This window comes from Oryctolagus cuniculus, chromosome 8, assembly GCF_051225735.1.
Source record: "Oryctolagus cuniculus isolate XC-2025 breed Fujian yellow rabbit chromosome 8, ASM5122573v1, whole genome shotgun sequence".
Lineage (NCBI taxonomy): Eukaryota > Metazoa > Chordata > Mammalia > Lagomorpha > Leporidae > Oryctolagus > Oryctolagus cuniculus.
In genome coordinates this window covers 43,784,570-43,800,291 of record NC_142874.1, presented here as the reverse complement: position 1 = coordinate 43,800,291, position 15,722 = coordinate 43,784,570, and the positions used below count along the sequence as shown (strand labels likewise).

At 41.0% G+C, this 15,722-nt stretch overlaps 1 protein-coding gene across 2 annotated transcripts in view; it reads right to left on the bottom strand.

The window, feature by feature from the left end:
* The window catches only part of LRBA (LPS responsive beige-like anchor protein), a 751,045-nt gene that overhangs the window by 43,739 nt on the left and 691,584 nt on the right, over positions 1-15,722 (bottom strand). Inside the window, exons 48-50 of one of the 2 annotated variants that reach the window (XM_051819347.3) lie at positions 14,674-14,763; positions 8,989-9,181; positions 3,213-3,275 (exon numbers count right to left, since the gene is read on the bottom strand). In XM_051819347.3, coding sequence (XP_051675307.3) covers positions 3,213-3,275; positions 8,989-9,181; positions 14,674-14,763 — 346 coding nt within the window. The remainder of the gene's footprint in view (positions 1-3,212; positions 3,276-8,988; positions 9,182-14,673; positions 14,764-15,722) is intronic. The other variant, XM_051819348.3, reaches the window with a different exon arrangement.

The following is a 15,722-nucleotide window of genomic DNA, read 5'->3' as shown; positions in this document are numbered from 1 at the left end:
TTCACTAAAATGGAATGAGGATTGATAGATTATTTAAAATAAGTTTCAATAATGGAGTGTAAGGTGATAGATAATTTAATAATAGGTCATAATGATAACTGTAGGAATTTTGCCACCTGACTCAGAAACAGGCTCCTTTTCCAACTATTTTCTTATGTAACATTCCTCAGACCTTCCATCTATAGAAGCAAAAAAAACCCATCAGGATAGATTTTGTGACCAATCCTATCTTGCCCTGTAATAAATATTGCTCATCCATGACTATAGGAGCTAACTGTAGGGAGGACTCGCATCCATGCTGAAAAAGCTGTAATTACAATACATGTTCATTTTGTATGTTTATTGTTTACTAAATTTTATTTTCATATAATTATAAGTCTACATGAATATTTGCAATGATCACTCCAATGCAGATGAAATTTTCAGAAAGCCAGGCCTTATGGTCACTGAAAATTTTAAATTTATATTTACACATGTTTAATTTTTCATACATTAACGGAAACTGTAACAGGTAATCAATTTTAAAAGTGAAGATAATGTTCTGTGGGTGAAGCAGAATAAAAATATAAAATCAAGATGAAAAAGGGAATGCCTTAGGGGTGGACACTTGGTGTAAGAGCTAAGATATACCCTTGTCCCACATCAGATTGCCTATGCTTGATGCACAGCTTTGCTCCTAACTATCCAACCTTGTGCTAATGCAGATCCTGGTGGCGAGTGATGATAGCTCCAGTAACTGGGCTCATCCACTGGGAGAGCTGGACTTCACTCCCAGCTCTTGGCTCCAGCACTGGCCAAGCCCTCACCCAGTCCCGGTTGTTGGGGGCATTTGGGAAATGAACCAGTTCATGGAAGTTTGCTCATTCTCTCTGCCTCTCAAATAAATAGAAATGAATAATCTCCAAAGGAATACAATGAATTTCTAACTGCTAATGGCTTTTTAATGCATTAAAAAAAAAAGACAGAAAATGTTGAGTATCAGTTCACTCTGATATTTAGATTTCATTTGGCATACTGAAATTTTCTTCCACTATGCCAGGAATTATATATTTAAACTTGTGATGAAAATTTTTAGATGTCAGTTTAAAGATACATGAAAAGGTACATGGTTGTGTGTAATTATTTCAGGGTAAAGTTGCAAACAATCTGATAAACAGAGATTTACAGCAGAGATGGCAAACTATGGCCTGCAGGTCAAGTCTGCTCCATGCGTGGTTTTATACGTAAAGTTTTATTGGAACACAGCTAGGTTTCTTTGTTTATATATTGTCTGTGGTAGCTTTTGTGCTGCGACAGCAGAGTTAAGTAGTTGTGTCTGAGACGTTAAGCCCCACATAGCCTAAATTATTTACTATCTGGCCTTTTATTGAAAAAATTTTACACCTGCTTGGTCTCAGGGGTTATGACTGCTGAAATTATTTGACTCTATAGGATATTCACTGTCAAGTTTTAAAGCACATAATAAATGTATAATTCAGAAATAATGCTTTAAATGATGTAGCAAATTGGATTTACTGTTTTCCTGACTTTTAGAACTATCTAAGTGAGCATTTAATTTTTTTCCTAGGTGGTAATTGACAACTATTCAAAGCAAAAAAAAAAAAATGCAGGAACAGAGTAGTATTTATCCTTCCTATAGATAATTACTACCTAGATTTCTGCTTAGATTTAGGAAATAGATTAACTTATTTTTTAAAAGATTTATTTATTTGAAAGATTTACAAGGAAAGAGGGAGAGACAGAAATGAATTGGTTTTGAGCGTAAGGTTCATCAGGGATAGCCTGTTTGCAAATGGTAGCCATTTAGCTCTCTACTGATACAAAAGATTTTAGACAAAAAGCTAAAAACATAGGGACATACCATATTTTAAAACAATAAATCTGTTCATTTATATGCTTTCTTTAAAAACTTTAAAATTCCAGCAAATTTAGACCAGCCTTGTCATATAGTGGCTAAAGCCTCTGCCTCCAACACTGGCATCCCATTTGGGTGCAGGTTCATGTCCCAGTTGTACCATTTCCAATCCAGCCCCCTGCAAATGGCCTGGGAAAGCAGCAGAAGATGGCCCAAGTGTCTGGGCCCCTGCCATCCACTTGGAGACCTGGAGGAAGCTCCTGGCTCCTGTCTTTGGCCTGGCCCAATCCTGGCCATTGCAGTCATCTGGGGAGTGAACCAGAACATGGAAGATATTTTCTCTCACTCTCTGTAACTCTTACTTTCAAACAAATAAATAAATCTTCAAAAAAATTTCCAGTAAATTATTTATGACACAGAAATCTGACAAAAAAGCCAAATATCCATGCTGGTATCCTATCCCCACAGCTAAACAATGAAATTTTTTATTCTAAAAGTTACTAAACAGCAGCTTCCATATCAAAGCTTAACATTCTAAGTGATGCCACATCTGAAATCCTCACACATAACAATGAGAAAGGCTAAACTAGAGAGTCCAACCACCCTACTCAGAAAGCACTTGAGCAATTAAATATTCTAAGTCATCTGCTGCACATGCTCATTCCATTCGGATGGCTCTTCCTCCTCTCCTCCCTATTTTTTTTTCCCACTCAACAAATTTAACCTCCAATGGCAATTTATTGGGCTGTAGGACCCTAGGAAAATGAATACAAATATCTTAACACCACCATTGGCTGGGCAATATATTTCAACTTGGAAGCTGCTCTGCAATCGCACATTAATCCCCTCCGATGGAACAGAGGGTCCAGGAAGAAAGAATTGATCTCCTTTAATGATGAAACCCTGGCACTACAGTTTTATTTTTCACAACACAGTGCTGCTAAGAACCCCACTGCTATTATGAAAATTTCCCTAGCAAAGGAGCTCCATCACATTACCAGTGCACCAATTCATCATAACGTGCCTCGCTCCTGCTCATCAACAAGTCTGAGTGATGAAAAGATCCAATATTATCCTGACAGTGCTTCATGCGCATTCTCAATCACACATTATTACAGCATCCATATTAATTTTCAATGACACGCGTCCTAGGCCTGTTCAAATTAGGCAAACCAACGAGGGGGAGTTGATGAAATACCAGCATAGCCACAGCTCATTGCATTCCAATTTGCATGCAAATGGTTTATCAGGAAAATTCCATTCCCAGCAACCAGCAAGTGAAAAACAACTGTAATCTACACTTCAGGGCCACCATACAGAGCTTAATGAATCGCAAAGAGAGAAGGAAGTGACAGACCTATGAGAGGATCGATTTCCACTGGCAGCTGGTATGGCTGGTCTTGTACAGCACCTTGATGAGCTGGAATTCACAAAAGATAAAAAAAAAGCATTATTTTTCATATACTAAACTACACAAAAATGCATAAGTCAAACCTTATGTAGAATTGTTTCCAACCTCCAAATCACTCATGCAGTTCTGTGAAATATAAAGAACAAAAATCCAGGTGCTTTTATGGCTTGCTTATTAAACATTTATTTTAGATTAGTGCTGTTCTGAACATGTGCCATCAGCAGTGGCTCCAGTCCTGGGCCATAAGCTAGAGCAGATGCTTGACTGGCAACCTCCAATGCTGCAACAAAACAAAATTAAGTGGTAAAGCGTGCTGAAAACAAAATGTGACAACCATCTGCTGACTGTAGCAAATACCATTTTTTCGTTACTTCTTAAAAAGGCAGTTTTGAATGCTGCAGCACAAAGAATCCACAAAAACGTCAATTTATGATGGAGAAAGGGAAAGCTCTAAGTCAGGGAACATTTAATGTTTCATCCATCACTTAAAATCAATCAATTGAAAGTTGGAATAAAAATAAAGCTATCTGCAGATAAATGTTTTAGTTAAATGCATTTGGCTGAAATATTTTCTTAAATATTGGATTGAGGGTTTTTAAAAAAGTTTTATTAATATTTAATATTTCCATGGTTTCAATTTAAAAATACTCTGAGAAGCAAATGAGGTACAAAAATCAATCTAGACTAAAAATAGTTTTTCAGCTCTCACAATGGTTTTAATGACTCAGGCATACTTGTTTTGTCATTGGAAAGAGGTTTTGCAGGTTATTTCCCTATAAAAGGTAGATCTTTGGAGAAGAAGGGTATTAAGAATTAGGAGCTGCCATTAGCAAGCCAAGCAACCTTAGGAAAGTCATAATACCCAAATGAAGGGTTTGGAATGGATGATCTTTTCAGCTTCATAGTTCTGATAGTTAAATTCCAGGTACTTTTCTAAACTATTTTCCCCAAATGACTCAGCCACTCACCCTTGTCAATGTCTGCCTTTTATGGACTCACAATGCACTTACATTACTGCTTGACTGGTGTTAGGGCTCTACTAAATACTGTCGGATTTTAGATAATCCTTTCAAATGTACTTGAGGAGCTGAAAATGCCAATGAGGTACATCTCAGGCATGGGCCCTTAGCCTGGCTCTTAATAATCTGGCTGAGACGCTCTCATCACACATCGGAGTATCTGGGCTTGATGCCACACTCCAGTTCCTGGCTCTAGCTAACGCAGACCCTGGGGGGCAGTGGTGATGCTGTGTTCCTGCTACCCAAGAAGGACACTTGGATTAAATTCCTGGCTTCAGCCTTGGTCTGACCCAAGCCACTGTGGATATTTGGGGAGTGAACCACCAGATGGGAACTCCGTCTTCTCTGTATCTCTGCCTCTCAATTAAAAACTTTTTTTTTTTTAAAAGGAGTATATTTCAGTAAGTTCATTACATTATTTTTAAATGTATTATAATTTTCTAGTGAGTAAATATCAAGTTTTCAAGGATATCTGGAAAACTGTTAATACCAATACCTAAGCACAATACTGGCACTAGAAGTTACAGTTGAGTATGTATCACACTAAATTTGCTGAAGAAAGGAAGCCACAATGACTCTTTTTCAATTTTTTTGAGTGCAGGTATCTAACTTCTACAGACAAATTTCAGATGCTTACAGGGAATGATCAGGGTGGTGCTCTGTAGCCTCAGGTCTCCCCAGCAGTGCCATTTATTTACTTCTAGTAAGAGCACTGTCAATCAACACTAATACCCTGGGAATATGCGATCATAGAAATATTAAAGCCATACTGTCGTGGAAGGAGTTTAAGGAGGTCTGGTGACACCTCAATCCCAGTTTTGCCACCGACTGCCTCTTTGACCTCCCTTGAACAAGTCATGTATCTCTGTGTTCTTTCCTGATCTGTAAAATAGGTTAGATTGAACTATATGAAATTGCCAATACCTGACCATTTTGAATACTTGAAAAGGCAATTTCATATGGTTCAAACTAAATACAGATCCTACAACCTCAAGCTGTTGAAGGGACTGCTTTAATCAAGAAGAAATGATTAAAACAGAACTCAGAAACTATAAAATGCTTTACAAATATTAGCTGCTGTTATTTGATATTTTAGAGGTTCTTTAAGTTCTCTTCAATAAGAAAGGAGGATACAGACCATTTCTTTTCTCTTTCTTTTAAAGATTTATTTTATTTTTATTTATTTGAAAGTCAGAGCTACACAGCGAAAGAAGGCAAGGCAGACAGAGTCTTTCTTCCATCTCCCCAACTGGCCGCAACAGCTGGAGCTGCACCGATTCAAAGTCAGGAGCCAGTAACTTTCTCCGGGTCTTCCCGCATGGGTGCAGGGGCCCAAGGACCTGGGCCATCTTCTACTGCTTTCCCAGGCCACAGCAGAGAGCTGGATAGGAAGAGGGGCTGCTGGGATTAGAATCAGTGCCTATATGGGATGCTGGCACTGCAGGTGATGGCTTTACCCACTATGCCACAGCGCCGGCCCCTAGACCATTTCTTTTCTAAATCAGGATTCAAAGTAACGACAGGGACCAGCTGTCTCATGAATGAGCTATGGAAATCATAACTCCTCAGAAAAGAACCTAAATTTTTTTAAAAAGTGGAGCACACTTCTGATCCAGCTCTCTGCTATGGCCTGGGAAAGCAGTAGAAGATGGCCCAAGTCCTTGGGGCCCAGTGCCCACATGGGAGATGCAGAAGAAGCTCCCGGCCCCTGGCTTCGGATTGGCATAGCTCCCACCATTGCGGCCATTTGGGGAGTGAACAAGCAGATGGAAGGCCTCTGTCTCTCTGCCTCTGCCTCTCTGTAATTCTGCCTTTCAAATAAATAAGTAAATCTTAAAAAAAAAAGTTAGTATAAAATATATTTGAGGTTTTCTAAAGAAAAACTGGCATTTTTGATGTTTGCTTTAAATCAGGACATGCTGACAGGTGAAGATAGCAGAAGACATGGTACAAGAATGGACTTGAGTAAACACACATGGAATGAGGCACAGAATCCACAGAATGGACGCCGAGTGTAGGTGTAGGTGGAGCTCGGGATCGGAGATCACACTGTAGAACAGCCGCTGCTTGTGGTGTGTCCCCATGTGTTACCATGCTTTGTATTTGCCAATGAAGTGTGCAGTGCCCTACTGTCAAGTGGGTTGTCTAGGAAGGAGGATACAAACAGCACCAGTGACACAGACATAGACACTATGATGCCTCCCTGGGGAGAATGATGGGCAAGGAAGCTGCAGAACTATGCCGTGCCCATGCTCTTATCTCACAGAAAGGCAAGCCTGGGCTGCACACAGTGGGATACTCCTTAAGTGGTACTCTAATGGAAGGATTCTACCCTTAACTCACTTTACGTATTACAGAAAACAGGAAAGAGGACACTTAGCTACCGTGTACTAAGGGAAGCAAGTTTTTCAGTCAGAGACATGGGCTGCTCGAAAGTGAGATGTCAAGGAGCTTAGTGCTCCAAAGGCCTTTGGTTCCTGCTGAGCTAGCTCTTTCCTAGAAACCAAAGATAAAGCTTTCTCTGTCCTCTCAAATGCGGCCACTGTTTAAAGTGAACAAGTTCTCAGGATGCCCACAAACTGCCACCCAGGATAAGCATCATTTGTAGTGGCCATGACATCACACACGTGGGGGCATTTGCAAAGCTGGAAGGTGAATGCACTTGGAATAGGTGACCCCCTGAAGTGTATCTGACAGAACATACCACTGGCATGTTTTTCTTCCAAAGAGCAGAAACCTCATCTAGAGAAACCAGACATCACATTTCTTAAATTATAATCATTAGTTCCAAAATATAAATGTCATTTGCATATGTATTTACCTCTGCAAGATATGTGTACTTCAAGAAAACACCACAAAAGCACTAACAAGAGATATTAAATACCTACCACACTTTTAGCATCTTCACTTTTTCTGAAACCTATTTTCTAATCAAATACTGGCTTTTCTTTCTATTCTTTCATTCCTAGATGCCAGGAAAATGGCTATATTTACTCAATTCTTTTTTTAAAAAATATTTATTCATTTATTTGAAAGGCAGAGATACAGAAAGAGAAAAGGAAAGAGAGAGAGTTTCCATCCACTGGTTTACTCCCCAAATGGCCACAAATGCCAGGGCTGGACAGGCAAAAGCAAGGAGCCAGGAGCTTCTTCTGGGTCTCCCATATGGATGGCAGGGGCCTAAGTACTTGAGCCGTCTTCTGCTGCTTTCCCAGGCACATCAGCAGGGAGTTGGATCAGAAGTGGGGCATTCAGGACTTGAACCAGTGCCCATTTGGGATACCGGCACTGCAGGCGGAGGCTTAACCTTCTATGCCATAGTGCCAGCCCCATATTTACTCAATTCTGATACCAACCACAGATTCTTTGTGAGAGGTACCTTATTATGCTTAGTCAGTATTCCAGAGTTTTGTTTGAATATCAATTTTGTTCCATTCTAAACCATCTGCATTGAATTTGTATTTCAGGGGCTAGGATTGTAGCAAAGCAGGTTAAGCAGTTGAGCCTAGCATCCCTTATCAGCGTGCTGGTTCGAGTTCCAGCTACTCTGCTCCTGATCTAGCTCCAGCTAACACAACTGGGAAGGCAGCAGATTATGGCCCAAGTACTCGGGCCCATGCCAGCCATGTGGGAGGCTAGGATGGAGTTCCTGACTCCGGGTTTCAGCCTGGGCCAGATCTCGCTCTTGTGGGCATTTGGGGAGTGAATCAGCAGATGCAAGATTTGTCTCTCTCTGTGTTGCTCTGCCTTTCAAATAAATACATTTTAAAGAATTTGTATTTTTGTAACTATTTCAGGAATTCTAATGAGAGTGTTTTATGTATACTTTAGTTAACAGACTATTAAAATATATCTTTCAAAATTTCCTATCTAAAATAGTAACTTGGGAAGAACCCCATAATATCCAGGAAAGACTTTTAAGAGATTTTTCTTCTTCTTTAAAAAAAAAATTCTAACTAGTTGCCAAAAGGAATAGTGCTAAATCCTGGTCTCAACATTCCTGTTCTAATGAAAAGCAATAAATCACAGAGGGATGGTCATAAAATCTGAGTCAGAAAGCTTGGGTTCAAACTCTGCCACTGACTGGCCACAGGAGATCCTGGACGAGGCGAGTCTGTGGGCTCAGCGTCCTCAAGGCTCAATCACGAGGTTGGAGGACATAAACTCTAAGATCTCTTCCAACTTGGATGGCTTATGATTCTAATGGTGATTTCAGTTAAGCATGACCATTCCACACGTAATGGAAATAATAAAAGGTACTTATGAGTATGTAGTATTTTGGCTGTGCAATTTAAGGGTTCTGTTTTTCCATCATTTACAACAAATGCTACTATGCCATTCAGAAAAAGACAAGGTTTCTTGCATGTAAGAGATAATTTCAAGTGTGTGTTTATTGAGTAAATAAGTGAGTGAAAAAAGAGGAACATCTGATAAACATATAGACTCTATATATCATATATATAATATCATTATATTAAAATATTATATTAGAGACAATATTTATCTCCAAGGATAAAAACAAACCACCAGATGCCAAAGTATACATTATCTTTTATCATTGTACTATATGTCTCGAAGAATTCAACATATTGATTAAATTAAAAGCTTGCCGGTTGAGATGGACTGTATCTAATTGGCTATTGCAGTATCTTTATACAGGGTACAGCAGTTACTATGCCTTATAATGATATTTCTTTACTTACCAGGAAGGTTGTGCCACTTGTTCACGGCAAATAGCCTATTAGCAGTGACTGTGATCACAGCAGGGGTTGCCAAACCCGGCTGGGTGTTGGCTGCCACATGAGTGACAGGGGAGTTGGAGGGAAACTTTAGGACCATGATAACATCCTGCTGGGCTTGGTCTGTGAACATCAGTGGACTCTGCAGGAGGAGATACTGTTGAGTGGGCATGACAAGACCCAAATATACAAGAAGGAAAAGACAAAGAAAGACAAGAAAGAGAGGGTACAGGAAAAGAAGAAGAAAATCATGTTAACACAGGTTGCTAGTAAAAGCACAGAGAGCAGAAAAGCTTGCAGAAACAGCAATTATGATTTGCTTGTTTTCCACATACATCATTATTTGAAAATTTTTTAGATTGAAATAGAATACATTAACAGAAACACTTCAAAAATCTATAAATTTCATTAGCCCCCTTTTTCTCCCCAGTACCATGAATAACTAAAAGAATGATTTGATTTCATTTCTAAATAGGAAAAGTATTGGAGATCGCATTAAACCACTGCAGTTGTTATTATGTGCCACATAATGATTTTTTAGTATAAAAAGAAATAAAAAGGAAGGAACAAAATAGTCAGTAGGCATAAAAGCAAGCAAAGGTAATTCCAGAGATGATCAAAAGTAGTCATGAGTTAGCATGAAGATTTTGACAACTAAATAAAGGGATAATCAAAAAATGTATTTATAAACAATAGTCAGATGCCATGCAAATATTGTAATAGAGACATAATTTATGAAGGTAATATACACACTTAATTATAAAGGTGTTTCAAAGCAATGCATAATTAAATGTAATTGTAAAATCAACATATTTGTATGGTGCGCCAAATCATAGGCACTGTATTGTAATGCAGATGTAACTGCGTCCTGCTGTAGGCAGGGATAAAGAGAAATACCTAGTTGCCCTTCCTGTTTCTTGGTTAAAAAAAAAACAAAAAAACAAAACCAAAACCAAAAAAAACACTAAAGCTCAACATTTTTTTGATTTCTCCTTTGAGAAGCAGAAAGTAATTGAAAACGTTAAATGAAACACTGTTTGTTCTAATAACCAACAACAAAATAAATCTTGAAGACTACCAAGGATTCGGAGCATTCCTACAACCCCTGTGTCATAATCCACGACATATATAACACAAGGCTGATTTATTGGCTTTATTTATATTTTGCAGTGGTATGCTATCATGCAGTAATTGCACTGCACATTTTCAACAATTCTCTCCTACCATGTCTATTTTCTAATAGCTGATTAGTATCATTCAGAACTGAAACACTGTGATGAAATGCCTCTGGCTGCCTTCCTACAGCCATATTTCAAAACACCAGGTATATGTAAATGTGTAGGCACATATATTTAACACATATTTATTCAGAACGGCTAATAAAAAATTAAATACATTTGCATTTTTATTATCAGTCCTTTTAAAAAAGTTATTAAGAGTACTTAGAAAAACATATTGCACTAAGAATTCCTATTTGCACTCTTTGCATAAAGGTGTAAATAAAGGCAACTAATAAGCTATCCAGACACCCTTCTGAGCAAGTGGCTAAAAGCCAATCAATATTATGAGTTAATCCTCCCTGGATGCTCATTCAATTAAAGGTGTCAGTAATGCCTCATCTGATGTGGCCTCAATTAAATCCAACTATCTGATGGTGTGAAAACACAGGGGGATACAGCAACAGCAGCAAAACCAGACAAATAGGCAGCCTTCGTGTGCCTGCTAATTACTACACCTGGTGCATATTATGGCTCATGCACTGAACGCAGCACGAGGTGGCTTTAATTTCTGCTATATTCGTGTGTGTGTGTGTGTGTGTGTGTGTGTGTGTGGGTGGTGAGGTGCATTGATGGCTGAAGGGGGAGCTCATCTGAATGTTAGTAAAAACAATTAATAAGCATGTGGGCTTTTGGTTTTTAAGAACTCTTATCTTAGTCATTTTTGTCATACAAAGGACCTTTTATATGGTTTTTAAGGAAATCCGAGAAATTAGGTTTAAAATGAGAAACATGGAACAACACAAACAGAATATCTTGTCAACTAGTTTTAAAGAAATCCTGAAAAGAGGAAGTGACCATCACTTTGGAGTACCAAGCCTTATTTTTCAATTATGTAGTTTTAAAATAATATTTACTAAAGTCAATATAAATTTTGAGGGAAAAAAATCACAGTATAACGTAATCATAAAGTCTCACTGAAAGAGAGTTCATACATATTTTTGAGCTTAACAGCTCACAGTATAAATCTAATGAGACTCCAACTGAAAAATTCCAATGTTTATGCCCTTAAAAAACACACCCACAAGAATATCGAATGTGTAAGAAGAATATCTTGTTTACACAGCGACTCTCGTGGGTCAACGCAGCCACATAGCGAGGACAGCAGCTTCCCACAGGCAGCCACAGCCACCACCCCAGGACCGCCCACCAACCTGCGCCCACACATCCCACAGGACTACAGCTCCTGAGGCAGGCGCACAGCAGAGAACTCTCTTGGGAGCGCCTTCACACTCTTGGCTGATAAGGATGAATGAAGAGCACTAGAAATAAGAAAAGGACTGCCTTACCCTCTTGGGCTCCCCTGCTGTGGAGAGCAGAGCAACTGCTCAAATAGGGATAAGAAAACTCTTCGCATCCTGACTACCTCCCCGAGCCAAGTCAAAAGCAGACAGGAGCCAGCGCCGCGGCTCACTAGGCTAATCCTCCGCCTTGCAGCGCCAGCACACCGGGTTCTAGTCCGGGTCGGGGCGCTGGATTCTGTCCCGGTTGCCCCTCTTCCAGGCCAGCTCTCTGCTGTGGCCAGGGAGTGCAGTGGAGGATGGCCCAAGTGCTTGGGCCCTGCACCCCATGGGAGACCAGGAGAAGTACCTGGCTCCTGCCATCGGATCAGCGCGGTGCACCAGCCACAGCGCACCAGCCGCGGCGGCCATTGGAGGGTGAACCAACGGCAAAGGAAGACCTTTCTCTCTGTCTCTCTCTCTCTCACTGTCCACTCTGCCTGTCAGAAAAAAAAAAAAAAAAAAAAAAAAAGCAGACAGGAGTAGCAAAGTGCCAGGCAAATTTCATTCTTTTTCCCAGTATATGCTTGCTAACCACTCTGGTTTCTTTGTAATTTGCCTTTCTTTCCCACTCATGTACGTATAAGAGGAAAACCAGGATTTATACCAGTTTGAAGAGGAGTTCGGGTATTCACTTCAGAGGATATAGGTGAGGTGGGAGATGGTGTCCCCTCCTCCTACGAGCTTGTGCCTTCCCAGCCTGCCCACCCTGGGGACGTGAAGCTGATGTGCAGCCAAGAGCCAATCATCTTTTGCCATGGAGGCAGGCTTGGCAGTGGGAACTCATGCGCTGCCCCAGTAGCCACGGCTGTGCAGTGACCCGGGCCGAAAGTCGTCAGAGCGGTAGAGGTGCTTCCATTAGCCAGCACCAAACAGCCTGAGTCTCCCTGACAAGCTATTACTAAAACTAATTCCAAAGCCCAAACATGAATCATCCCTGCGATTTTCATGGCATTATCCTCCATTGTGCTTGCTAAGTGCTCACTTTGTGCCGTGTGCTCTGCCCACTGAAGCCACCCTTTGTGTTCCTCTAAATCTGATTCCAATGGCTTAAAAATATTTAGGGGACATGGTGATGCAAATAATATTTTTAATGTCTGATTTTTTTTTTTGTGATGGCCAATTTGCTTTGCAGGAGAAAGAAGGGGGTAAACCTTGGAAGAAGAAAGATGATAGAGACGGCAAAAGGGAAAAAGATACAGAGAAGGCGGCGAGGTGGGGAGAAAAAGGAAAAAAATCAATACAGCCCAGAGGTAGACAGGGCCTCATTTCCATCTCCTGCCTGCTAGGCTGCCAGTCACCCTTCCCCACTCCTGTCCAGGCTCTGCCATCTCCAAGCCACACATGCAATTTGAATTTATCTTAAGTTGTCCATTGTATTTACAGAAACAGATTTTACACTGTGCATTCTTAATTTATAAAAGTAATTAGCTGCCTATTTACGAGGGACACTTCAAGAGCAAACATCTACAGTCTTTTCTTCTGAATAATAAGTTTTATCAGGTAATTTAATCTGTTATTGTATCAGTGTTTCCCTTCCTCATTGAAGAATGCCTGCCCCTGAAATTCCAGGAACAGTCAAGGCAGAACAGCCGCATTATTTGGTAGTTCAAGTCTATTTTCCTATCTTTGATTCTGGACAGCCTTTTGAATTGTTTCAACCAAGAGAATGTGGCAAAAATGATGTGTGAGTTCAAAAGCTAATAGAAGTCTTACTGCCTGTGTCTTCATTCTCTTAGGATGCTTTTTATTTATTTATTTATTTATTTTGACAGGCAGAGTGGACAGTGAGAGAGAGAGAGACAGAGAGAAAGGTCTTCCTTTGCCGTTGGTTCACCCTCCAATGGCCGCTGCAGCTGGCGTGCTGCGGCCGGCGCACCGCGCTGATCCGATGGCAGGAGCCAGGTACTTACCCTGGTCTCCCATGAGGTGCAGAGCCCAAGCACCCGGGCCATCCTCCACTGCACTCCCTGGCCACAGCAGAGAGCTGGCCTGGAAGAGGGGCAACCGGGACAGAATCCGGCGCCTCGACTGGGACTAGAACCCGGTGTGCCGGCGCCGAAAGGCGGAGGATTAGCCAAGTGAGCCGCAGCGCCGGCCAGGATGCTTTTCTAACGGTAGGAGTGGGCTTGGTCTCATTTGCCTGAGTATGAAAGACCACAGGGAAAGAGGAACCAGTCATCTCAGCCCAGCAGGGTAAGAATGAGTCACAGTGAAAGGAGCAGAAGAAATGCCCATCGTGAGAAATTAAAGCACTCATTGCTTTAAGCCACCAAGTTCGATATACCCAACCATCCCTGTGTTTACCTTCAAGATCTCTCAGCTTCAATAACAAATCCTACATGTCAGAATTAGTTCTAAAAATCAAAAATTGAAGGTCCACTGGTGTGGCTCAGTGGGTTAAGCTACCTCCTGCGATGCCAGCATCTACTATAAGTGCCAGTTCATGTCCCAGCCACACCACTTCTGATTCAGCTCACTGTTAATGGCTTGGGAGGCCAGTGGAAGATGGCTCAAGTGCTTGGGCCCCTGCCAGCTACATGAGACACTGATACAGAGTTCCTGGTTCCTGGCTTCAGCCTGGTTCAGCCCCAGCCATTTCACCCACTTAGGGAGTGAACCAGTAGATGGAAGATCTCATTCTCTCTCTGTCTCTCCCTTTCTCTGTAACTTGGCCTTTCAAATAAATAAATCAATCTTAAAAAAGATTCAAAATTGGAAAACCTCATTGTATGTAACAAATAAACATAATAGTGAAACTCATTTAGAAACACAAAGGATCACTCCCAAAAACTTATCAACCCTATGTATGGAGTCCTTTATCCTACAGTGAGGGCACATGACAAGCATGGCCCTTTAATTCCACAACACGAAGTCTGAACTGAAAAAGTACCAGAGCACTGGAGCAAAGACTTCTCAAAGACTCTGAGGGTGAGTGTAGTAACATTTGCTGGCTGTTAGCTGGTTAACAAACATTGCGCAAGAACAGGCCCAGATGTGGCAGAGAATCACACACAATGGAAAACTGTTAGGAATATTAAGCACGGCCTGACAGACAGGCAAGACATGAGGAGAGTGGGGGGAGCACTTACGGCTTGCATGGCAGAACCTCGGGGAGGGTGGGGCTCTATGAGGAGCTGAGAGGGCGTCTGTCCAAAACTCCGGATTTGAGCTTCGACAGCCTGAAAAAAAAAAGCATGGGCAGGTTTGCGGGTTAAGAGGTGCTGATTACAGGCAATAGACCACAACTGTCACCTGAGAATGTCATCCCCTACTTCTGGCTTGTTTCATGTCGAAAGTCAACCTGTGTTTTCAGAGAGAGGCTAAGCACCTGGCAAGGGCATAGAGGGTGAGGTCATCCTTTAGCACTATGGAAGCTGTTTCTATAAAACCCTGCAAAACTTTCTCATCTTGCTCAGTGATGTGAAACAGAAACCAGCTATTACAATCAGAAATTGTCCTCTTTGTCTTCATCTCTGTTTTCTTGCATTTGGTTTTCCTGCTTGCATCATCCCCAATGACGAAAAGCTAATGTTTTACAGGTATAGAGAAAAACTATTGCTTCTTTGATTCTTGGTCCTATTTCATCTTGGGAAGCAGAAAGGAAGACAGAAGAAATACAGCGCCTGTGAAAAGGGCTTGGCGCTATATTACTTCTGCCATGGGAAGCACATTATTGTTGACAGTCTCTTTGAACCTAGGTGGCTAAATAACAAAGTAAAAGCCATATGTTGCCTCCAAGCACGAGATGGTTAAAATCAAGTACTAATGAAACATAAGGAACGTGTGTGTGTGCACGTGCTCTTTTTGCAAGATGTGTGCACGCACCTTTTTGCAAAGCAATCCCTAATATGGCCCCAGCTGTACACCTAGTACTGATGTCCACTGCCCAACCACCACCAACTCCCTCCTTGGGAACCACCAATGCCAGATGTTATCGCTATCTGTAATTATTTTGTTTACTTATTTATGTCTGTCCCCTCCTCCATGAAAGCAAGGATCTTGGGTATCTTCTAAGTTTGGTGAATGGATACATACTACACCATGTTTAAGGAGAGAGAAGGAAGCAAAGATGTACACTATACTGGCTATTTCAATAAGTCAGTATTCTTAACTCTCAGGCTAAAAGGATAAAGAAAAC